Here is a 26,265-nt window from a genome sequence, read left to right as displayed (position 1 = left end):
AAAGCTGGCTGACCAAACAGTAACTTCCAGCTACTGCAATAAACCTTTCAAAGTGACATTAGGAAGTTGGGTGCAGCGTAAGAAAGAACCACAATATTATTCAGGGGATACAGTGTGGTTTACTTATGGATTGAAAGCACACAAAGGTGCTGGGGCTGTGGTGTATAGGGTACAGTATAGCACAAGGAGCGCAGTCTCTCTACAGAAGCTCGCTACAGTATTCCAGGCATAGATATTTGGTATTAGAGTATTCACAGAGGAGAATCTGCATAGTTGTTCACTCATTTATACAGCCAAGCATCTCTGAAATCTCTATCAGTCCCTGCAATATGATCAAAGATCTTTGTTGAGTGCCATGGAACTATTGTGGGGCTAGGAAAAGCAACAGCGGAAACCTGCTATAGATCCCTAGTCACTCAGGTATTAGTGGTAACAAACAAACTGATAAGCTAGCCAGGGCAGGGCTAATGAATCCATTTGTTGAATCAGAACCTGTCCTATCACTACGGCAACAGTGAAATCTAAACTACAAGAGATATTTCATAAACTATGCACAGGTTGGTATTACTGTGGATTGTTTGATGCAACAACTATGAAAATTATGTCAGATATTGTTGGGAGCTCAAGGAAGAAGCATGTGTTTTTGTTTCTTTGCTGTGTACTCTAACATAAAATTGGTGAGTTTTAGAAAAGGTCGTGCAGGGGTCTCGGGTACTGTGACTGTTGAAGGCCACAAGTTGTACTTCAAGATCGAAATCTTATGTAGCGAAAACTGACAGAAATCCACAATGCATTAAGTGACTTCTGTGATGAGTTTATAGTGGACTGTAGAACAGTTTCACATCGTATTAATCATTTCCATACTGGTCATATGAGCATAGACAATAATCGAAGACCTGGAAGGCCAAAATCGTCAACGGATGAATGAAGTGTGAAACTTGTGGCAGAGGCTCTTCAAGATCACAGTACAACTTATGAGGAACTCTCTGAAGCCAGGGAATTCTCCCACCATCATATACTGACAAATGATTTGAAGAAGAGAAAAATTTCTGTAAGTGGGTCTCATACTGTTTGACTGCTGAAGAGAAGCAGAAATTCTTGGACACTGCAGCCTTGCTCAAACAATGATTTGACAGTGAAGGTCAAAGATTCTTATGTTGAATTGTCGCTATTGATGAAACATGACTCAGAGACTTTGACCAGAGTTGAAATCACAGTCCAGTGAATGGAAAGCTTCATATTCTCCACATCTAAAAAATTTTGGCATGCTCAATCAAAGCACATGCAAATTATGATTTTTGCTTGTGATCACCAGAGAATCATCATGACAGATAGACTTCCATTTCAAAAAAAGTGTCACAACAGTGTATTATGGTAACTTTATGCGAAACCTGTACAGAAAAATGCATGAAGCCTCACCTCATGTGCTTGAGGCTGGGCCACTCATTCTCCACAACAATGTCCGCCCAGATATTGGCAAAGGACTGATGACCTCAGCAGTTAAGTCCCATAGTGCTCAGAGCCACTGGCAATGCTGAAGCCCAAAATCTGTGCAAAAATGGATTGGAAGTGTTGCTGTATCCTCTCTACAGCCCACACATGAGTCCACCAGACTTTGAGTTATTCCCAAAGATGAAAAAACATATGTGTGGACACCATTATCCTCCTCTGAAAGAGCTTTCCACCATAATTACCTGAGTCATTTGGCAGAAGTGGTCTCCTGGTTGGAATAATACAGCTTCAGAGATGTTGGAATTCAATCATAGAGAAGCAGGGAGATGATACTGAAAGACTCTCAAGAGATATTGAAAAAATAAAATAAACATGTAAATAAAAAATTAGTATGCATTATTTGTGAAATGTTCCTCATATATAGTGTATCAGGAGGCAGCACATACTACATTAGACTAAAACCAAAAGCAAAAACATGGTAAGCTAATGATGTCAGAACCATGTTTAAACAAAAGTTCTGTAAACCTGGGCTTGAACAAAAGGCAGAGTAAACTAATTGAAAGTTTAATAACTGACCATGGGAACTTCAAGAAACATCTGTGCACAATGATAATAGAGAAAGATGGCCCTATGTACTGACTGTGGGGTACGGGGGATGAAACTGTACCACATGTAATCTTTTAAATCAAAGCTCTGGAGGCTAAACGACATGAAATATTTGGGTCACTAATTCCTGAAGAAACTGTGGTTAACAGGGACCTATTATTCCTTAATGGTGCTGGTTGTCTTTGGTAGATGATGGGAAGAGACGCTGCACAATAAACTTAGTTTTGGTGTAAGCAACAAGGGGCTACAACCACTGCTGTTTTGTCTCCCTGGTTAAATCAAATCAAGCTACCAAAAGGAGATGAACAGCAGCTGTTTAATGTAACTTTTGTCAGAATATCACTTTTTTTAATTTACTTGTTGTAATTTTGCTGGTGAAAGTGTGAATAGCATTAAGCAGTACAGTAATAGTCTGCTGTTAATATAGTGTATAGATTAAGATTCTATGATTTGCTTGTCATTTGTTCGTATATTCTATCTTGCCTTATGCCACATCCCTGGAAGTTCTCCATCATGGGAGCTACGCAATACGAATGAATGAATGGATGAATGAAGGATGGAGAAGGGAACTAGCCATATCCTCTTCCAAGGAATCATCCCAGCAATTGTCTCAAATGATTTAAGGAAACAATGGAAAAACATCAAGTCTGAATGACTGGAAGGGGATTTGACTCAAGCGTCTTCCAAATGTGAGTCATTGTGTCACATCAATTGGCACGTATGGCTAAAACAAATTACTGCTTTAATTTACGTTCATGCCAGTTCCAAGATATTGTGCTATTTCTGAAAAAACTATTAGTTACCTACATATGATTGCCAGCTCTGACAACTTAGCTTGTTATCTTTGTGGTAACTAGCAATCTATCTTTTACCACATCATTGAAATTCCTGTCTGGAGTTTCCACTGTTTGATTCTGTCGAATGACTTTTCTTCCATCCTACAATACTATCATGGTTTCCTTTGTTACTATTCTCTATAGCATTACTCTTCTCAGTGCTGCCAGAGTTGGTGGTCATGCATCCATGAGATGTGCTTGCTTGTGTGAATGAATGGTGTATGTTTCTCTTTGAAGGCTGAGGCTAAAAGCATGTTATTTTTGTGTTAAGAAGCATTTTACCTTTCCCTACATTGCTGATATTCTTATCTGGAGTTTCCACTATTTCATTAGTTATATTGTTCTTTAAATGTTTTTCCAGTCAGTATTTTCTGTTTCGTTAGTAGGGAGTTGTGAAACTTCACATATTTAACATAAAGATCATGTCATTTCAGTTCAGTTAGTAGGGAAGTGTGAAACTTCATATCTTTAAGATAAAGATCATTTCATTTCCATGTCCATCTTCTGCTAATCATATGAAAATCTCTTTTGTGTCTAGTATTATGCCTGTGAATTTGAATGTTGTTACTAATAATTTCTGGGTCTTTGTCCACTGGTTCTGTCTTTCATCTCTTTATTTTAATTAAGGATAATCTTACCATAACTGAAACTTCCTGACTGATTAAAATTGTGTGCTGGACGAGGACTGAAATGTGGAATATTGTCTTTTGTAGGCAATATTCTTAGCTATAACTTTCAGTCATTTACTTCTCGTGCATTTTTTCCAAAAGAGCGTCAATACATTAAGAGAAGTAAGAGACATAAAGCTGTAAGTAAAATTATCTGTAGCTACAATACAGAGAGGCAGGATGTGCCAGGAGCCATATCTATGCTGGAGACAAGTTCCCACTTCTGAAATTCTAAAGCTATGATTGCCAGAGAAATTTTACAAATATATCAAGAGGTGAAGCAAGACAGCTTGCCTTCTCACAGCAGAATACTGAGTTACAGTATTAACTGTCTGTGTAAATTCATTGTTACTCAAAGAGCTGAAGTCAGAAAACTAGTAGCTTCATGATGACAGGTGCTAAAATGCAAAATCAAACCTGAGTTAAATGTTGGTTTAAGATGAACTGAGTACTGTAGTGAAAGGGCTAGGGTGGTATATAGGTGTATAGTGCTTGTTACATGAGTATATACATAAAAGGATAAGAATCACACCATAAAGAAAGATGATCAGTCATGCGAACATCACAGGACCTTACAAATTGTAGCTACGCCACAGATCATCTGAACATAGTGAGGAGTTAATTGCGAAGGATATATAGACCTACCTCATTACTATTCCCACAACCCTTGGCCTGACAAACAAAATGAGCATACCTGTGCCCAAAGCAGCATATAACATTTGTTTGAGGAGAAGACCAATTAAATAGTTCAAAGGTGAACTTCTCTGTCAATTAATTGCATCTAATTTAGACAGTAAAACAAAAAGAAATTAGTTTTTACAAAGGAAGTAGCTACTTACAGACAAGAGTTAGAGATACTGGTGAATCACATGGCTATTTTTTCTGCACAAGCCACCCTTCCAGTAGTATTCTCATTGCACAGATATTATCACAATCTGCCAATAACTGTGCAAGTTTTCTAACATAGAAAGTGAAACATACTGTGTCCATGACTGGAATGACTTGAGTATATAAAGAAGTTGGATATACATGTTAGACATAGAACGCATGATACTTACCTGAAATAGATGCATTTTATAGATAAGTTATGATCATCATCCTCATCATCATCATCATCATCATCATCATCAAACCGGCGATCAAGGACCCTGTAGATCATGTGCCGACCTCACAATGCTCCTCCACAGATTGCGATCTTGTGCACTTGGGCTCCAGTTGTCACGGACTCCTAGCTAGCAAAGGTCTTTCTGTAGCTCATCCTCCTATCTCTTCCTGGGTCTTCCAATTGGACGGGTATCATCAGGTCTTCCCATACGTACGACTATTGCCCGAGAGGTGTCTGGTCTCTTAGCAATGTGGCCTGCCAAGCTTATTCTCCACACTTTCAGTTTTTGAACGATGTTTGGTTGCCTCATCAGCTCATACAATTCTTGGCTTTTTCTACATCTCAACAAGCTCCCTTCCTGGACAGGTCCAAAGAACCATCTTATAATTTTTCTTCCGAAGACCAACAAGTCTTCTTCATCCTTCTTTGTTGTGCTTAGGGTTTCTGTCCCATACAACAATACTGGCACTATCACAGCATTGTATGCTTTAAGTTTGGTCTTAATTGACAGATTCTTGGATGACATTATCTGCTTTAGACTAAAGTAAGTTTTAGACCTGTTCGCAATACATTGGTTTATTTCCCATTTTAAATTATTTTGCCTGTTGAACCATGTACCGAGGTAATTACAATTTTCCACTTTAGCAAATTTCCATATCCCTACCTGTAATGGGATATCATTAGGGGCTTCTCTTGATACCTCCATTACAATTTTCCACTTTAGCAAATTTCCATATCCCTACCTGTAATGGGATATCATTAGGGGCTTCTCTTGATACCTCCATTATCTCAGTCTTTCCCGCATTAATCCGTAACCCAATTTTACTTGGATTTTGGGCTAGATCCTCTACAGTTTCTGCCATCTTTTCCTCTGATTCTGCTAGAACTGCGATGTTGTCTGCATAACCCAATAAATCTGTCCTACCATTTACCCCTTTGTTTTCTCTTTTCATTTCTCAGATTGCTTTCTCTAGGACCAGATTAAATAACAGTGGTGAAATAACATCACCTTGTTTCACACCCGTTCTGGTATGGAATTCCTCGGACAGCTCCCCTTGGTATTTGACTTTGGCTATTGTCTCCACTGTGCACATCTTGACCATATTTATTAACTTCATTGGTATACCAAGCTCTCTCAGGATGTTGTATATACTTAATCTGTGGATACTGTCATAAGCATTTGAGGAGTCCACGAATGTCACCAGAAACCAATGGTTGACTTCACAGCACTTTTCCCATATTTGCCACATCGTGAAAATTTGATCAATGGTCAATAGTTCTTCCTGGAAGCCTGCCCGGTACTCTCCTACAATATCTTTTGCAAATGGCTTAAGTTTTTCAGGTATTATTGAAGATAGAACTTTATAAGGTACACTTAAGAGAGAAATGCCTCTGAAATTGTTACAATTCCTATTAATTCCAGAATGAGTTTGGAAGATAGGAGATGAGGTTCAGGCAGAATTGAAGCTGTGAGGACGGGTTGTGAGTCGTGCTTGGGTAACTCAGTAGGTAGAGCACTTGCCCGCGAAAGGCAAATGCCTCGATTCGAGTCTCAGCCCGATGTACAGTTTTAATCTGCCAGGACATTTCAATTCTTATTACTGTTCCTTTTTTGCAGTGGGGTAATGACAGCCGATTTCCACTCTTCTGGGATTTCCTCTTTTTCCCATATTTCTTTTATGAGATTGTATAGTTCTTCCTGAAGTGTTTCTCCTCCTGCCTTCAACATCTCCGCCATTATCCTATCCTCTCCTGGTGCCTTATTATTCTTTGGTTTCCTCATTGCTCTTTCTACATCTTTTTGAGTCAGTTGAATGTATGCAGCTTCTCCTTCACCCTCTGTTTTATTCTCAAGTGGAAAGACACTCTCTGGATCTTCAGCATTTAATAGCACTTCAAAACATTCTCTCCGCCTATTCAGAATGTTTTTCTTGTCTGTTAACATATTTCCATCCTTATCATTAATAACTAAAACTTTGTTTCTGTGACCATTCCTCACAAGTTTCAACATCTGAAACATTTTCCTGCTGTCTGATATCATATTTCCCTTTTCTATTTCAACGATCATATTGTTCATGAACTTTCTTTTTTCTGTTCTCGGAATCCTAGTTGTTTCTCTTCTTACAGTCTTGAGTGCTACCTATTGTACCACACACTATCTGTCCCTTGCTCTCTTCTTGGCCTTCACAGCTTGTTCACATGTTTCATTGACCCATTTCTTCTTCATTGTTAGCTTTTTCTCTCCTAGAATTTCTTGAGCTGCTTCAGTTACAGAGGTCCTTAGTTCTTCCCATTGCCTTTTAACATTTATTTCATCAGTGTGGTCTGATGCCAATACTTCAGACTTGTTATGAATGTTATATTGCTGGAATATCTCTGGATCCTTAAGCTTCTCAATATCAAACTGTCTCTTGGCCACATTGTTCTTTTTAATTTTGTAGCACAGCTGTAACCATAATTTGGCTATGACTAGGAAGTGGTCTGTGACCACATCTGCTTGTCCCACTTTGACATTGATAGTAGCAACAGCATTTTCAGTGTTCTGTTGTAGTTTGTGAGGATTATTTGAGTACACCTGATCCTTCAGTTTACCCCACAGGTAAAAATCACAGAGAGATCATGTGATCAAAGAGTGCAGGAGATTTTACTGCCTCTGCTGACTTTTCTCTCCTCAAAGAACTTCTCACACTCTCATGGCAAGGTTGCCAAGATGGTATGTGCTGTTGCTCCATCTTGCCGAAAATGTCCATGCAGTCATTCATCTTCCATGAGTTTATCTGCATATGGATTAAATAGTTTCTGGGCATTCCACTCAGCAGTAACAGTTCGGTAAAAGAATCATATTACAATGTGTACAACAGCCATTGTGCTCCAAATACTTGTCTTGAGATTATGCTATGCTTCTTCAAAGTACTGATGGGGATTTCCTGATGCATAATGGTGCATGTTCTGAGTTCACATACCCTGATATGCTGAACTAGGCCTCATCTGAAGAAACAAAAACCTGAGGGTTCAAAAGTCCTGATTTTACATCACTTGCAAATCATTGGCAGATCGCAACACATTGAAATCACAGTTTCCAAAATTTTCTGTGATGAGTAGTTCTCCTTCATTAACAAAAGTCAATTCTGCATGTTTTAGAAATCTTTTTGAGGCTGGTTTTATTTTGCCCACTCTGTGTGTGGTATGTCAGAGACTGAGAGAGAATGAAATATAAATGAAACTAAAAAAAAAAAGTTATTTTTCACACACTTCAGTCAAGACTGCATTTATTTAAATGTACTTAAAGAGGGAGACGAGCAATTGTATAGACAGGACAGAGAACTGTTAATAAGATCAATACCAGACAAATTGGAGAAAGACAAGGGTCTAACAATTTTCTGGGGGAGATGCTGCAAAAATTAGGGCTTTGAAACAGTGGTATTAAAGCTAAATATGTAATTAGGACATAGGTACAGATGGCCTTTCTGTGAAATCGTGTCACAACTGCTGCTATATTGCATACACTTTACCATTCTGCTGATTTTACTTCACATTTCTTCTGAGTACTGAATAATGTTTGACTATGGGGGCTCATCTGTATTTTTTTAATCATACTACGCTATGGCTGATGAAATTTTTACTGACTTTTTACGCCATTTGTATACCAAACTGTGAAGATTTAACCAAGTTCAGCATTTAAACATATAACACACCAATTCTTGTTTAAGAATTAAATATTTCATTAGTAGGCCCTACTGATGCATATTATACATTATAGCTTCGTATATTTATTGTGTAAATGGGTTTCATTGGATTAACAGATACTGTACAGCTCTTTTACTATTATTGCTTTGTTTGGGCGTCTTGTGAAAATCTTTTTCTTTTTAAACATGCTTAACTACCCATAAGCCATTGACATTTTGACAGCCCGGTACAAAGAAAATAATCTTTCATAGGGTAGGCTACTTTTCATTTCCATGTTCTCGTTTGAAGAGAAGACTACTCTGGGTTTTAAAGCTTTTCTTTCCATTGATTTTTTCTGATATTTAAGACGAAATACGAAAGGACCTCAGATATGAGTACAATGTGCTAGTCCATATACAGTACGTAGCTTATGTACGGACAAGAGCCGGATGTATCGCGGTGGGTGCCCTACCTCTGAAGAATGCGTCATCGCTAAATTACGTCATTGTGGAACCTTGAACTACTACATTGCAATGTGTCACGATCGCGGTGGGAGTTTAAACCGCGAAATCGAATCGCAGGAAGCACTATTCCTTACGAATTACAAACATGACAAACTTCTCGTGTAGCTGTTCAGCATACACGTCTTTCCGTACTTTGAACGCCAGCGAGGAATAGCGATTTAATCCACATTCTAATATTTGCTGCGATTTCGCAGCCACACTGCGATAAACATGTTATATAAGTTGTACGATAGTTGCTACGCTTTTAACTTTAGCGAATAAGGGACGCTTATTAAAATTACCCGTACCACACTAGCACCATTCTGAAATGCTATTGGTTTTGTCCAATTCTCTTATACTGGTTATGCGAAAGTGTAATGGGCAATACTGTATTCCATTTACCTTAGTACAGATTAACATTCCAATTATCACTGTTTTTCTTTACTATACGTTCGTGTAGCACGCGAAACACAATTTTCGCCCAAATACAGCTCCACCCATGATACAATTTTAAGATTAATTTCCGATTTCCTACAACCAACATTCTTAATATTTCATTCGGTAGTAATTGACACTGGGCACACCCTTACCATCAACGTCAACAAATACGCCTCATTGCCATGTTCATACATTATTGGATCAGCATGTCAATTCGCATTGCAGATTGTCAAAAATAATTCGTTTATTAACTAATTCTTCAGGTTTCTATAAGGTGCATATTCTTGTATCTTGTTCATTCTGAACTGTACTGTTCATTCTGGGAGAGGTCGTGAAATCAATTAATACCGATTCTGTTGAAGGAAGTGGCATGTGATTTGAACACCTTCTCCCCCCTTCGTCTCCACACCGATATAAATTGCAAAATACTCTCGTACATTTGTACCAGCGAATATTGCTTTTGAGGTGTGGCATTACCGCTAGACAAAGATAAAACAGCGACTGCACTGAGCACTCAGTGGCCGACTACCGAGGGAGAAGTGTGTTGGTGATGGCAGGGATGTTATTTTTCACATCGCGGAATTTACCGCGAAGCGTTAGCAGATTGACACAAAAAGTTTTGGAGAATGAATGGTCTCAGGTGATTATTTCAATTTATTTATAGATTGTTGGTGCCGTAACATATGTAAGTTTTCTGGTGCTACTTAAAATTAGATTCACAGTGCAGACTATTACGGTTACAACTCTCCCATTTTTCTCTTTTATTTTCGTTAAGTAATCACATGTGAATAGGAAAGCACAGGTCTCAGAATTTGTGAAAATCCGTGAGAAAGATAACATAATAAATGGCTTTAGAGTATGCATCTCGCTTATGGATGAAAGTTCGCATGTTCTCATCCAGCTCACTTGAAGGACGCCGACGAATGCCCTACTTGCAAAAGCTACATAAATAAATGAATGTCACGATCCAACAGCAATTTAATTCATAATCAACAAAATATGAATACATTTATATTTTTTATTTTTTTGAAAGTGATACCCTTAAAAAGCGGAATTTGTAAGTCGAGATACCCACCTGGTACATTAATTGCAATTTGTAAACAGTAAAGCATGGATGCATGGCAAAATAATTTTATTAGAATATCGAGAGCAAAATTATTTGAAATTGACCATGTATGTTAGCTGTTCAATGGACATTTTAACAAGCAGTGTTCTGTTACACTGGCTGAATATTTTTGATGTAGCTACCATATCACTGAGAATTGAATAGATTGTACTCTTTTCTTCTTATTTGGGAGAAATCATTTTATACTGAGGTAGTAGGATTAACTTTTTTGTTACTTTCGATAGGTGTCCCCGTCTTTCTTGCTTTCTCCTCCCGAGAAATTACCTTTGAATACCACTGTTGCTTGTACATGTGTAGCTCTTTTGGGAACCATCAAAACGTTTCATAAACTACACGAATAATCTAAGATTCCAACAAAAAACAAAACAAAACAAAAAAAAACAGATTTTAAGTCAAATACTTCATTCATAGCTCTTATAAAACATGCATTTAATACATTTGACAGTTGGGAGGGGGCTCAAGATCAGTTGGGTTTAAACATTTGTTATTAATACGGTACTAAATATTTTTGTGGTCTTATGCATCTCAGATCTATGTTAACAGTACTGTCTCCGTGACGCTCTGACGATGATATAGCATACAGCTCCCGTTTTTAGTTGTGCTAATCTATGTATTTGCATATTTGTGCCACAATACTGAGTTTGAGGGTAATGTAGATAAGCCCTCAGTACATTCTTATTAATGTCCGTTTGTACTGTTCTCCAATTAGAAGTGTGATGGAGCCTATGAGAACAACTTAAAAATTTTTACTCATTTGTGCCCTTAAAAAGTGGACTACACATCATTCATGTAATTTTATATGTGGGGATTATTCACTAACACATGAATGATAACGTGAGACATATGCAGACTTAAATATGAATGAGTGTATACATTTGAGTGGATGCCTACCCTGTTTGTTATTACCACTTTTTTATTTGCAAGACTTTTTCATAAACCGAAAAGTTTTCACTTCTATTTTTCATCTTCTGTTTTCTGTTCTGCTTAATGTCTTTTGTATGAAAATTGTTATTTGATCTGCAAACATAATTTTTTGGTTACAGTTACACGGTGGACGTCTGTCCCTCCTCCCTATTTTGTGATGTACGTACATAATATGTATCAAATCACACATCCATTATCTGATATAAGGTTTCTGTATTCACCTTGCAGTTTTAGATTTTATGGTGAAAAGTGTGTTAAATATGGAAAACAAGTGTTAAGTGTGGTGTGAACACAAACCTTAGGCTATGTTACAGATCAGTCTGCTACCCCAGATTTTATTTGGCATTTGCAGTCACTGACTTTGCAACTCGCAACCAAATTATTGCCTTCCAACCTTACCCAGACCCTGGACTATCCTACAGGTTAATGTGTCTCCACAATGAAGATTTTTTTTTTTGGGGGGGGGGGGGGGGGTGTCCAATATCACACTCTAGCCAACTTCTTGGTCCTTGGTCCTGTAACAGCAGTTGTGAGTAACTTGAGAGTACTGACCCTGTCATTTATCCATCCCTCCGTTAAAGCAAATTTTGTGTGTTGAAAATCAGTGGATACCATAAATATATGCACCATCAACTCTGAATTTTTATACAGACAAAGCCTCTTTTCAACAATGTTTTTGTTTTTATTGTTGCTCCAAATGATTTGATCTTTGTTGAACTTGTTTTTGTGATAAGACATCATACCCATATTAGGGAGGTGGCAGTACAAACCATCCAGATTTAAGTCAAAACTTGGGACTGTTTTTTGAAAGGTATGGCTGATTTTCTTCCTCAGTCCAATCTTGGGGACTATTGTAGCAGGGGATACAACCCGTCCGCTTTGAACAATGACGTCACAAGTCGCCAAACGAGAAGCGATTCTTCTTAGTGTTGTAGCTCCCTTCAGTAGCTGATAAGCGTTTTTTGGCTTTTTAAAAAAAAAATCTCACGAGATAGAATAAACAGATCCACTTTATTAAGCAATCAGTAAAAAAACGAAACTGAAACATAACAGCAAAAGCGAAAATGGTAAACTGCTCTCTGACGACTTGTGACGTCATTGTCCAAAGCCGACGGGTTGTATCCCCTGCTACACTAGACCCTAATCTTGTGCTCAATTGTCAGTAAGTTGTTGAATCCTAATCTTCATTCCTTCTTTGTTAAACCATACTGGATCTTGTGTTGTACTTTACTTCTGTCTGTGGACCTTTATTATTTTAAAAAGATGGATGTTAGAGTATCTAGTCTGTAATGTACCGGATTCTTTTGTAGATTTCTCTGTAATAACTATTTCTTTTTCTAGGACTGCTGAATAATTCATTTCGTCCGTTGCTAAATGTATTAATGCTGTTCTATTGCAGTGTCATTATCCTAGTTTGAACATAATGTCAAAACTGTTTGTCATTAATATTTGCTGTAGAGAAGATATGTTTTTCCACTGTAGGAACAACTTCAGCAGAGCTGATGCACCCAAGTCTAAAGCCCATTTGAATCTGTGCTAGATATTTTTTCACATTTCCTTCATCAGGAAAATGGAAAGATAGAAATTTGCAGAAGCCAGATGTAAAGGAAATTTTTAGCCATTCTCATGATCAGAACAGACTGAAGTTGCAGGAAAATATCTGAAAATCAAAGGAACAGTTGGGTGAAAAACAAAAAATGACATTAACATTCAGCTGTTATTTCAAAATCCTTTACTATACTGTTTCTGACTGCTGCATTTTACGTGACTTTTTCAGTACTGTTTCCTTTCAAAATATGTGCTCTCTCTTCGTAACTTTCCTTATCCTCCTCTACAGCAATTTTTTTCCTTTGAAAATACCAACAACTAGAGTTTAAATAATATTTAGAATGAGTGTATCAATCATCCCTTCCATTGTTTTTCCTGTTTTGGTTTCATTTTATAAATCTTCTGTATCTGTGTGAGTTTATATTCATATACATTTGTACCTAACAAGCAGTCATATTGTGTCTGATTTGGGGGGGGGGGCATATAATAAAGAAATGGGTTAGCTCTTGATCTTGGTTTGATTGATTAATGGTTATTTATTCTTTTCAGTGACTGAACCTCGGGATTGTGATTACTTACCTCTTTTGGAATGAGCTTGAGCATTTCTTACTTACCTTCATACTCTTTAGTTTTTGTTACTGACATAATCAAAGATAGTCACATACTAAAATTTGTCAATGACACTACATTTGTTGCCAAAGGAAACAATTCTATCCAGGCAGTCCTCAGATTACATATGCTTTTTGAAACAACGAAGGAACATTGATCACAAATAAGACAAAAAATAAGTGCTTGGAAACTCAGGATATGGTATGCAGCCTCAGTACAACACATTCTTGAAGCATTTAGAAATAGTAAAGTGCTGCGTGTTGTAACAGATCAAAAACTATTGTGGAACAGATACACTGGGTATATACACAAGAAATTGTCATTTGTAATATACCTCCTCAGGATATTGAAAAGGGTAATTACTGACCAATATACAGTAACAATATATCAAACTCTGTTCCACAGCTGTATTGCCATGGACTACCATACACCTATAGAGTCATTTTCAGTCTACAACAAACTTGATGTTAGCCTACTACAAAAGAAGGCAGTAAAGTCGCGCGGGATTAGCCGAGCGGTCTAAGGCGCTGCAGTCATGGACTATGCGGCTGGTCCCGGCGGAGGTTCGAGTCCTCCCTCGGGCATGGGTGTGTGTGTTTATCCTTAGGATAATTTAGGTTAAGTAGTGTGTCAGCTTAGGGACTGATGCCCCTAGCAGTTATGTCCCATAAGATTTCACACATTTCTAAGGCAGTAAAAAGTGTCACATAGAGTAGTAAAAGGGAGCAGTGCAAGCCGTTATTCCTAAATTGGTAATAATAACTGTAGATTGTCTTTATTATCATTGTGTGTCATCCATGTGAAGGAAAACCATAGACCATTCAGCAAAACAAAAAAATATAAACTAACCAAGCTATGAACTTCTGAAAATGATATACCTTTCCGACTTGCTCTGAGAATGTTCAGTTCACTGCTCTTGGAAGTGCAGACCTTACCGCTGGAGAAGTATAAGGACAAATTTATAAGAGACCTAAAACTATGCGCACTAAACTCGATACATGAATTTTTAGACACTAATGTCAGTGAATGGCTCTACTGAACTTTCTCCAGACCTTGTAAACTGACTGATAAAATATGTGTTGATTACAAATGTATTCTACAGTAAAAAGTTAAATTTGTTTAAGTTAGTTGTTATGTCATATATTATTTTACAGTGCTTTAATAAAACTATAAATTTGATGCATAGCTGCTGAACGCTGCAGATGTAGTAATAAATGTTCATAGTGCTTTCTGAAGGCAACAAACAAAAAATAAACAAACAATAGAATAAAATTTGTCTGGGATAATTTTAATAAACTAAACAGAGTTTTCAACACTCAGTTTCCGTTGTGGCTGAAATGGAAATTTCCAGTCAGTGTCTATTACCAATTATGACTTTGGCAACGAGTCTTCGCTTTTCATTCACAAACCATTTGAAAGCTAAGTATTCATCACTGAACAATATAGAGGTGCATTTTGAGAAATGCAAGGAAAGACAAGAAACACACGTATGTATCATGGCAAAGGCTGGAGTGAAAGACTTAATTATGTCTAAGGAAAATTAAATGAAGATAGTGAAGCATGTACCCAGGCAAATTGATAGTAGATGTACACAAAAAGTTAGTTGCTATTTACCCAGTAACATGTAAAGAGGCAGAAATGTGATGTGGATACATAAAGGAAAAAGAGAAAAAGTGTGCAGGAGCCAAAAGAATTGTGTATTGAAGACTGGTATGTTTGTAAAAGACCAGAGGAAGCCTGTATGTTTGTGGTAGTGAATTTCAATTGGCTTTGGAATTTGTTGAGTTGGTTTTTTTTTTTTTTTTTTTTTTTTTTTTTTTTTGTTGAGTAAATGAACTCTTCATGAACTGTGTAGTTCCTCTTTGTATCTTCTCTCTTCCTAGTTTACCCCTTAAACTTTTACTGTCTCCTAGCTGCAACAGAAATATTTTTTTCCCAGTGGAAACCTGAAGTACACATATGTTTAATCTTTTTGTCATGTACAAGTGCTGCCAAATTTTTGGCACCACTATAAAAGTATCAAGGCAGTGTAGCGGTGCGCAGCAGCTTGTGACCACCAGAATGTACGGAAGTAGTTATAGTTCACTGTGCAAGTGAATAATATTATTTTTATTTTTTAAAGTGATTAACAAATGATCAATTTATGTTTCGCAACAGTGAATATTTCAGAATTAGTTATTTTGGTCCATAAAAAGAAGCAAAGCGTAAAAAGTATGATCTTGAAAACAGATACATATTTTTGTATAAATCTTTCATCTAAAATCATTTTAAAAAATCGCCTAAGAGCATTACAGCATAAAGAAAAATTTTCCTTTTTTACAGAAAAAAAAATCAGATCTGAAAGGGTTAATAGTCATGTGGTAAGGATCTTTGACAGAAGGACAGTACTTAGGAAAGTATTAAAGAATTATGTAAATAACCATTGCCTTAAAAAAGTTACTCTGTGAGTATTGTCTCAGATTGGTATCTTCTTTTGTGACAGTTGGATTTAACTTGGATTGTCGTTAAACCCTTCAACTTAAAATTTTGTATTACTTCTTAATATGAACATCTCGGGGATTATCATTTCACAAGGTTGACTTGCATTTTATTTCTCTGATTATCATGGATCCCCCTCCCTCTGTTCCTATCCCACCTGTGTTCCCCTATTTTTTTCTATTTTCTGTGTGATTCAGCTTTGCCCTGTTACTCATCGTTCTCGTTAAATTTTAGTGTAATTTAACATCCATTATGTATGAAGTAGCACATTTGAGACTTGATCCTATTTTTTTTTTTTTTTTTTTTCAGGTGACATTCAAAACAAGATCATATCACGGATGCAGATCATGCTCAAGCCACACCTTAGTAAGACGACTTACATCTGCACAAGCAGTAAAACGGTAGTTTTATTTTCTTTCTCTTTATTAATGTATTATAAGCTAATGACATTTCCCCAAAGAAAAACAAGAAAACTTATTGGATGAGGTTTCAGTACTGATTATAATTCAAAACAAAAATTGTGTTCTGTGAATCTCTTCAGTGAGCACCTTGTAATATATGAAATCAATTAAGAAGACAAATACTGGACCATAACCTGCTACACACAGCATTTGTAAGTGCAGGTTATCGTAATTTGCATTACTTGGCACTTTAGAACCCTGAGAATGTTCTGCTTTAGGTATTTAGTAGGATGGTAATTTACTTGTACAGGTTATTTTTACGGTGATACAGGATTTGTCACCTTTAGTATGAGGAAAAAATGTCTCATCTAAAGATGTACAGATGTGTTTAATTAGTATGCGATAGTTGATTGGTCATGTGTTCTTCAAGGAACCATTGGGGATTTTTCCTGGAATTGTTTAGGAAGACCTTAATCAGGATGATCCAGCAGAGATCCAATCTTCCAAGTCTGAGCCCGGTGTCTTAACAACCTCATTTAGTTTATGCCTAGTGTGCAACATTTTCACATACTTAGAACATATTAGCATGATAACAAGAAAAGTAATAGTACACTGTTCATTGTGCATACACTAATTATTTGCAGCTATTTACAGATCCATGTGATGTATTTTATGCTATACTATGTTCTTTCTGTACTCGCATCGGTTATAATATTATGCCATAGATCTGTACAGCCGAAAATGCTTCTGATAAGGAAATGTCACTTTTAATATTTGTTACTGGTTTTGCAAGCTATTGCTTATATTGATCCTTTAATTCATGCATTCTATATGCTTTGGTCTTAAATTATTTATTTATACTTGGTTGTAGTGCAGAAAGTGTCTGTCTTTAAGTAAAATGGTGTTTGTAATATTCCACATCTCCTCCCAGATGTGACATAATTCAGCGCATTTAATTTTGTAGTTGTAAAACAGAGTTTTTCATAGAACCACAGAAGATCGCATGTACGTTATTTCAAGTGTGACAATTCTAACTAATTCTCTCCCCCCATCTCTCGTAATATCTATAATTTTTATTTTTTTAATTTTTCAGTTGTCATAGGTGCAATCATAGTGTATGGTTTTGTGGTATAGTTATACCTATTTCTGTAATAGTTTTCTTTGGTTCGTGGAGAAATAAAAAAGAAAATTGTGACATGTAACATAAGTAAAAAGGCAGCAAGTTACGTAAGGTAGCACAATTGCCAGTGTACCAGTAGCATTAAAAACTGCACTGGGTTTGACATGATTGTTTTTTTTTTTTGGATGGTGCTTGAAACAGATTCTGAGGGTTAAGGCATTTCAATTACATAAGACAATATGGGATGGTTTCCATATAATATTGATGGAATTGATGTATGGGGTTCCAAGATTGTGCCTCTCAAATTGTTTGAATTTCCTGCATGTACAAGCGTTTTTCTCATTGGCAGAAATAGCAGTGCATTAGAGCCACCTGTTGCTCATAACTGAATGTTATATGCCTCAGCTGGTATATGTGGACTTCGTAAATTCTTACAAAAATGATATTTATGAACTTTTACTGATGCTAGTAATTTGTAAATTGTAAGTTGTCAAAATAAGAAAAAAACCAGCACCAACCAGCGTTCTTACAATGTATTAATTTTGGCCACTCAAAAGATCTGTTATATGTTTTGTAAAGAAATACCACTTTGTAAAATGCTATTAAGTCATTTCCATATTCACTGATAAAATTGTTTTACACGACGTAATGATGAAAATAGTAGTTGTAAGCAAAACAAAAAACAGTGTGCACCATTTATGCAGTGCTGCCTAGTGGTTTAGTGCACTTGGTTTCCAAAATTTTCTCTTAGTAGCAGCTTGCACTAGTCTTGTGGTTGAGAATGTTGTCTTTGTACATGTATCTAATGGAAAAAATTTACATGATCGACATAACACCTCTAAGTTATAAAGCCATATTCTTGTTGTTGTACTATGTCTCTTACCAGTGGTATATTTTCATATCTTCTGATACCAGTTTTGTGTTTTATTTTAAAGCCATTGAAAATGATGGAATGTCAAAATGTGTAAGGTGTTTTTGGAAATAATAAAGTGTGGTCAAGACATAAGAAAAGTTATTAAAGTGCATCCAAATGGCCACTTCGTCTCAACATTTTCATGCAATTGCAGTTCCATTCATACAATACACTATTGATCAAATTAGTGTAAACACTCAATAAGAAAAATATTCAGCTGTTGGTATTTTGAACTTACTAAAACATGATGCCATTTAGCATCTCAAACATGTTCTTTGAAAAACGACTAAAAGAATCAGTTTATTAATATCTTGACAGAGGCATTCTTAACTGAAGAAAATGCCTTCTGTGTCCAAAAAGATGGGAAGGAGTGGTGTGGACAAAACGGGAAAGGTAAGGTGAGGTATTGATAAATGATTTAACAGAGGGTTAGGTCAGGGGGATTGTTAGAATGCAGGATATGTTGCAGAGATAATCCCCACCTGCATAGTTCAGAGAAACTTGTGCTGGAAAGGAGTATCCAGATGACATGCATACTGAAGCAGCTGTTAGGCAGTTGTGTTCTGGTGTGTAGCATGGTCAGCAACTGGATGGTAAAATTTGTGGTTTGCCACAGTTTGGTGGTGGCCTGTGACTACTCTGTTGTGGCAATCGGTGGGTGAGTGTGTAGGACAGGTTGTTCACAAAGGAATGGCCCACGGGGTGCAGGATTGCTACCACCAAACTGTAGAAAATTGCAGACTTGACAGTTGCCAAATATGCTGCACACACCACCACCTATGACTTCACTAAGCATGTAATATGAATACTCCCATATTGTGCGTTTCTCTTATAGGTGGGAATTCTCTCTCCAGCACAAGCTGCAGTTCCCATGGCCTAATCCTCTACTAACTTGTTTACCACTGCCTCACTTAACCTTTTCCCATTTGTCTTCTGTCATTGTTCCCTGTACAGATTGTGTGCTGCCTTTTGCCTTCTCACACTCAACTCCTCTCCCAATATCCCCTCTCGCCCTCCCCCTCACTCCCCACTACCCACTACCCCTCCCCCCTCTCACCCTCTCACCCTCTCTACCCCCTCTCACCTCACCCCTCCCTTCCTTTCTTTCCTGCTACATATGCCCCTCTTCCTTCTCACCCTCTCTCTTCCACCTCTCTCCCTATCTCTTCCCTCCCCCCTCCCCCCCTCAATGTTCCGAGTGGCAATCCACAAGATGGTGATTCAAATCCAAGCCCGATATCCTGATTCAGGTTCCCTCCTCCAAATCAACCATCCAACCCCCTCCAATCTCACGCCCCCCCCCATCTCTCGCCCCCCCATCTCTCGCCCCCCCATCTCTCGCCCCCCCTCCCCATCTCTCGCCCCCCCTCCCCATCTCTCGCCCCCCCTCCCCATCTCTCGCCCCCCCTCCCCATCTCTCGCCCCCCCCTCCCCATCTCTCGCCCCCCCTCCCCATCTCTCGCCCCCCCTCCCCATCTCTCGCCCCCCTCCCCATCTCTCGCCCCCCTCCCCATCTCTCGCCCCCCTCCCCATCTCTCGCCCCCCCCTCCCCATCTCTCGCCCCCCCTCCCCATCTCTCGCCCCCCCTCCCCATCTCTCGCCCCCCCTCCCCATCTCTCGCCCCCCTCCCCAATTCTCGCCCCCCCTCCCCAATTCTCGCCCCCCCTCCCCCATCTCTCGCCCCACCTCCCCCATCTCTCGCCCCCCCTCCCCCATCTCTCGCCCCCCCTCCCTCATCTCTCGCCCCCCCCCCTGCCCCATCTCTCGCCCCCCCCCTGCCCCATCTCTCGCCCCCCCCCCTGCCCCATCTCTCGCCCCCCCCCTGCCCCATCTCTCGCCCCCCCCCCTGCCCCATCTCTCGCCCCCCCCCTGCCCCATCTCTCGCCCCCCCCTGCCCCATCTCTCGCCCCCCCCTGCCCCATCTCTCGCCCCCCCCCCCGCCCCATCTCTCGCCCCCCCCCCCCGCCCCATCTCTCGCCCCCCCTGCCCCATCTCTCGCCCCCCCGCCCCATCTCTCGCCCCCCCCGCCCCATCTCTCGCCACCCCCTGCCCCATCTCTCGCCACCCCCTGCCCCATCTCTCGCCCCCCCTCCCCATCTCTCGCCCCCCCTCCCCATCTCTCGCCCCCCCTCCCCATCTCTCGCCCCCCCTCCCCATCTCTCGCCCCCCCTCCCCATCTCTCGCCCCCCCTCCCCATCTCTCGCCCCCCCCTCCCCAATCTCTCGCCCCCCCTCCCCAATCTCTCGCCCCCCCCTGCCCCATCTCTCGCCCCCCCCTGCCCCATCTCTCGCCCCCCCCTGCCCCATCTCTCGCCCCCCCCCTGCCCCATCTCTCGCCCCCCCCCCCCTGCCCCATCTCTCGCCCCCCCCCTGCCCCATCTCTCGCCCCCCCCTGCCCCATCTCTCGCCCCCCCTGCCCCATCTCTCGCCCCCCCTGCCCCATCTCCCGCCCCCCCCCCCCGCCCCATCTCTCGCCCCCCCCCCCCGCCCCATCTCTCGCCCCCCCCCTGCCCCATCTCTCGCCCCCCCCTGCCCCATCTCTCGCCCCCCCCCCTGCCCCATCTCTCGCCCCCCCCCTGCCCCATCTCTCGCCCCCCCCTGCCCCATCTCTCGCCCCCCCCTGCCCCATCTCTCGCCCCCCCCTGCCCCATCTCTCGCCCCCCCCTGCCCCATCTCTCGCCCCCCCCTGCCCCATCTCTCGCCCCCCCCCTGCCCCATCTGTCGCCCCCCCCCCCCTGCCCCATCTGTCGCCCCCCCCTGCCTCACCTCTCGCCCCCCTCTGCCCCACCTCTCGCCCTCCCCCTGCCCCACCTCTCGCCCCCCCCCCTGTCCCACCTCTCGCCCCCCCGCCTCATCTCTCGCCCCCCCTGCCACATCTCTCGCCCCCCGTGCCCCATCTCTCGCCCCGCCCCCGCCCCATCTCTCGCCCCCCCCCCCCTGCCCCATCTCCCCAAATTGCTTAAGGGAATATACATTTGAGAAAGGTACTTCACCTTTCTTTCTGTAGCTTTTCCAATCCAAGCTTGTACACCACATCTAATGACCTTGCTGTCATCAGGAAGTTAATAATGAATCTTCCTTCCTTTCTCTTCTGCATAGCAAGATCTATTCCTTCTTCTTAAGATGTGGGTAGTCATCATCTTTCCCCTTTTTTGGTTGGAAACATGCATTAGAGGTCTTTGTGGTAGTCTTTTTCAGTTCTCACCCCTGTAAGTTGGCTGTGTTCTGATTTTTCAGTTTATAGTTTCTTATATGTTTATGTCGGAAACTTTCTATTAGAGTACAGAAAGAATGTGAAAGAGATTGACTTTGATTTCCCATACTTAATCTGCATCTTATACCTGTTAAAACCTTAGTTTTTCTCATAAAAACACTGGAATCAATTTGAATAATTTCCTTTTTGTATTTTATAGGTTTATGAAGATGGAGAACTTACGGTCGTGCAACGTGTTTGTGAGAGACTTTAAATCATCTTCATTTCTGTGTAAGTTGGAGATGATTTGTAGTAGCATTAGAAAATTTCTGTTCTGCATTTAACTTTGTAAAAAGTAGAGACTGGCATGTAAAGTTGCAAAGATTGGATTTTCCAGACAGAATGAAACTGTCTGGCAGTTCAGGATTAGACTTTGGCCTTTTAATGAGGCATCCTTAGTTGCTTAGTAATACTGCTTCATGTTTCAAATACGAACACTGACAGATTTAAGCTTTTTTTCTGATATGTGCTGAGCTAACTTCTGATCTCTGCTTCCATGAACTGTGTTAGTCACTCTAAAGAGTACATGTATCAGTTAAACATGTTCTTGAAATAGATATGCTAGCTTAGTCAGGTACTTGGTACTCGTTTGTCTTTAGAGGTCCCTGCATGTTGTTACTTAAAATTGTATCAAATACTGACCTAACCAACCCTGTTGTTTTTGCTGATTCCGCTGCAGTAGCTATCGTTGTTGTTGCTGTTTGGGACATGGTTGCGTGACAGTGGAGTCTTTACTCCACATTCTCAAATACTTAGTGTTCTTAACAAGTAAACCTCACAGTAAAAACAGTGGGAACTCCAAGTTGGAATCTCAACAGTGTAAGGAAAAAGATAGATTGCTACTCACTGTGAAGATGACAACTCACCATAAAGATGATGTGTTGAGTTGCAGACAGGTACAATGAAAAGACTTATGATTTAGCTCTTGGCCTTTGCCTTCTTCAGAAAAGTACACACTCATTCATTCACACATGCAAGCACACCTCTCACCTTTATGACTGCCATCTCTGACAGCTCGGACTGGAATGTCATCTTTACGATGAGTAGCAATCTATCTTTTTCTTGTCTTTTTGATAAGACATACCACAAATTCAACTTGATATTAAAATTATAAAAATGTAAAGAGCACATAAAACTGAACAGCTAGGAAATAGGAGACAACTAAATCTCCACTGCTGTAGCACAGCTTGAGTTGCAAACTATTATTTTCTAGCAGCTTTGGGAGGAGCTTTAACAGAGGCAAAAATTTTACATATGCGTGACTGCTAGGCAATCCCTGCCAAAAATAGAGGGAAGTCCCCATCTAATCTTTGGGCCACATTATGATTATCGAGGCTCTGCGCATTGGCAATTCCTCTTACTCTGGAGAAGGAAACTTTGTATTAACGGGCGATGTCCAATCCGGAGGCAAGTTAGCAGGCCCTCAGTGACTGGAAGGAGTGACATCATGGCTGGATTGTCAATCTCATACAACAACTTGTTTTGCCCTCACTTCCAGCATCTCCTCCCATTGACACATGAACTGTTATTCAACGGTGATGGTGATGTATGCATGGATACTTAATAATTTGCTACTGTAGGTATCGAAAAGGCCTCCTTGACTGTTTTACGCCTTGAATTTTCGCACACTTTATTACCCACTAGGATATTGGCCCCCTCCTTAGATTGTGCAATTGAAAGAGATTGGTCTGAATGGACTGGACTTGTTTTGCTGCCAGGTGTGCACATTGGATGACTTGCAGCGTCCTGAAGAAATCTGAACATGCGAGGAATTTCTTAGTTGCTACAAAATTTTCGCAATGGCATGTATACATCCACATTATTAACATAAAATTCATTCAGGGTGTAGATCTTGAGGATGTCACTGGGGCAAAGCACAGAGCAGCCAAGATTATCTCTCGTCTTAGACCCATAAATGTATGTGGGTATACTATAATGATATTGGCGTAAGATATTATAAAGTTAAAATTTTAATGTGTAATGTAGAGTACTGTATTCTGTATTACATATAGAATCACAATGCAGCTTTTTAGCATTAGTGGTGGTAGATGACTCAGTCCTGTATAAGGACTGTTCCACAAAGTCCTGTATAAGGAATGTTCCACCAAATCATGTCTCGTGTTTTCCATTTTTGTTGTTGCTTGTGGGTGCTTATAGAAATTAGTTACTTTGTTACAATGTAGTGGCATTTCAAAACAATGCTTTTTTGCATGAATACAAGTGTAAAAAAGTAAATAATGAAGTAGTTATCATTAACACACAAAATGTGATGTAAATTTGTGTATATGCCACTCTCACTCTGCTGAAGTTCAAAATATGTTTTAGATCTGTGAAGTTGGGTTAAGAAATTATTGGCTATGTAAATAATCAGGGCAGATAATAACTGATCTCATAAAATTGTTGTAGATGACTTATAATTAATGTTTTTATTTTGAAGGTATTTTGTAGACCCTTAGCAGCAGTTTAATAAATGGAAATTTAAAGTATTTGCAATGAAAAGTAAATACAAGTAGTTTGACAGTCACCAGTAATGACTGACTATCTCTTACAAAAATGTTCTGTAGGTTTGAATATCAGTAACTAGACATCACTTTAAATTTTTAACTGCAAAATAAGTCCTTAAACTGCTCTGCTAACTATACACTTGTTGATGAATAAGACTCTCATGCGGTGGCTCAGTGATTGTGTCCTGGAATGCAGTCCAGAGGATTATAGGTTCGATCCCACAATCATGCTCTAAACTTTCTGGCAATGTTTGTTAACATCCAAAATGCTAAGTTGTTTAAGTTGAGGACTCAGAGTAAAACAAAATTGTGCGGCAGTTGTTATAGCTGCAGCATTTGACTTGCACAGTGTAGTTGTCAGTGCATCGGACAAGGAATTTTAAGCAGGTGACACTATTTGTTAGGAGAAGAGTCTATGAAGAAATTCCAGTACCAATAGAAAATTAAGGGAACAGGAGGTACTATGTAATCAGGGTGGTATTTTACAACAGCTACAAAATTGGAATTTATTTACGTAGCGTCACTTTGAAAGACTGATTTTCTTTTCCATTTGTTTTAGTTACATTTCTTTAATTTCACTATCTACTTTCATTGTTACCGTTCTTAATTCATGTTCCCCAAGCATCAATGTACGTTTATGTTCACACTTCAAGAACATTTTCTTTTCTTTTGTTTTTGGAGTGCTGTTCTGACACTGAAGTTTCTATAACAGAATCATTATTTGCCTGTTGCACTCCTGCCTGTAATTAGAGGTTCTTTTTAGTTCAAAATACAAGATATATTACTATCAGTTAACTTGCACCATCATTCTTATCAACTTAGTGTACACTCTGCCCTTCATCTTCATTTCCTTTGTCATCTATGAGCCGAACAATATTTTCATTTGAAGGTAGAGTCATCTACACATTTACTGATAATGTGTGTGAACTGCAACCTTCAGTGTTATTGAAATCTGTATTAGAATAAGAAATGAACAAGAATGTAATGGAAAAATGTTATAAACTACCTTTTACACAGGAAATTCATTTCAAAAAAACTTACTTAAGCTTTTTAAAACTATACAAATCACCAGGAATAAATTATTACTTCAGGCCTGCAATTAACTTCTGCCAATTTTCCATAACAGTAGTCCTGACAAAATTTCCTCTTCCAGCTTTGATTTTTTCAACCTTAAAATGTTTTGACACTGTTTTTATTCCATTTTTACACAGCACATATAATTACAGGGAGACAAAATGTAATCAGAATGAAATTTTCACTCTGTAGCGGAGTGTGCACTGATTTGAAACTTCACAGCACTTTGGAAGGTAGGAGACGAGGTACTGGTGGAAGTAAAATTGTGAGGACAAGTCGTGAGTCGTGCTTGGGTAGCTTAGTTGGTAGAGCACTTGCCCGCAAAAGACAAAGATCCCGAGTTTGAGTCTTGGTACGGAACACAGTTTTAATCTGCCAGGAAGTTTCAAATCAGCGTACACTCTGCTGCAGAGTGAAAATTTCATTCTGGAGACATCCCCCCGGCTGTGGCTAAACCATGTCTACACAATATCCTTTCTTCCAATAGTACTAGTCCTGCAAGTTTCGCAGAACTTTCTTCCAAGCCTTTCTTTTCCTCTGTTTTGATGATGGTCGATTAATATTGGCAATCAAAGTGTGATGATAATTATTTCAATAGCTGATTTTAGCTGTGCTGCCACTGCATTTTTTGCTAATTTTTATCCATACTGAACCACTTTTGGTGGATCCAAGTTAAGTGTTGTACAATAGAGTAGAGTCCAGAACACAGTTCAGTTTGAGCTAAGGTCAAAAATGACTTCCAGCCTGCAATACTATACAGTTGACTCTAAGAAGACATTTAACAAGGGGGCTGTGAGTAGCTAAATTGCATTCATAACAAAATCTCTGGACTTATTCATAACCAAGTCCCTGGATGTACTACCCTCCAGGAAAGCTGTCACAGTCAAATTATACACACAACCAGGAACTGAATGAAACCTGATGTAGAAAGTGCTGAAATATTTAACGAAGTGTTTAATGTATATTTGAAGGTTATGTTGGGTCCCATAGAAGGGGGAGTGTCCTTTGGAGTTGACAAAAGATTGGGGGGTGGGGGTGGTGG

General features: G+C 39.6%; 1 protein-coding gene across 1 annotated transcript in view; it reads left to right on the top strand.

Moving 5' to 3' along the window:
- The first annotated feature begins 9,758 nt into the window (after positions 1 to 9,758).
- Positions 9,759 to 26,265, top strand: part of LOC124786798 (dihydrolipoyllysine-residue succinyltransferase component of 2-oxoglutarate dehydrogenase complex, mitochondrial) — a 67,192-nt gene continuing 50,685 nt past the window's right edge. The window contains exons 1-3 of the mRNA XM_047254291.1: positions 9,759 to 9,914; positions 16,269 to 16,360; positions 21,806 to 21,876. Of these exons, the coding sequence (XP_047110247.1) occupies positions 9,825 to 9,914; positions 16,269 to 16,360; positions 21,806 to 21,876 (253 nt within the window). The 5' untranslated portion in view covers positions 9,759 to 9,824. The remainder of the gene's footprint in view (positions 9,915 to 16,268; positions 16,361 to 21,805; positions 21,877 to 26,265) is intronic.

Source organism: Schistocerca piceifrons, chromosome 1, assembly GCF_021461385.2.
Source record: "Schistocerca piceifrons isolate TAMUIC-IGC-003096 chromosome 1, iqSchPice1.1, whole genome shotgun sequence".
NCBI classification, from domain to species: domain Eukaryota; kingdom Metazoa; phylum Arthropoda; class Insecta; order Orthoptera; family Acrididae; genus Schistocerca; species Schistocerca piceifrons.
The sequence above is the reverse complement of the archived record's forward strand: the minus strand, read 5'-3'. Positions and strand labels throughout refer to the sequence as shown.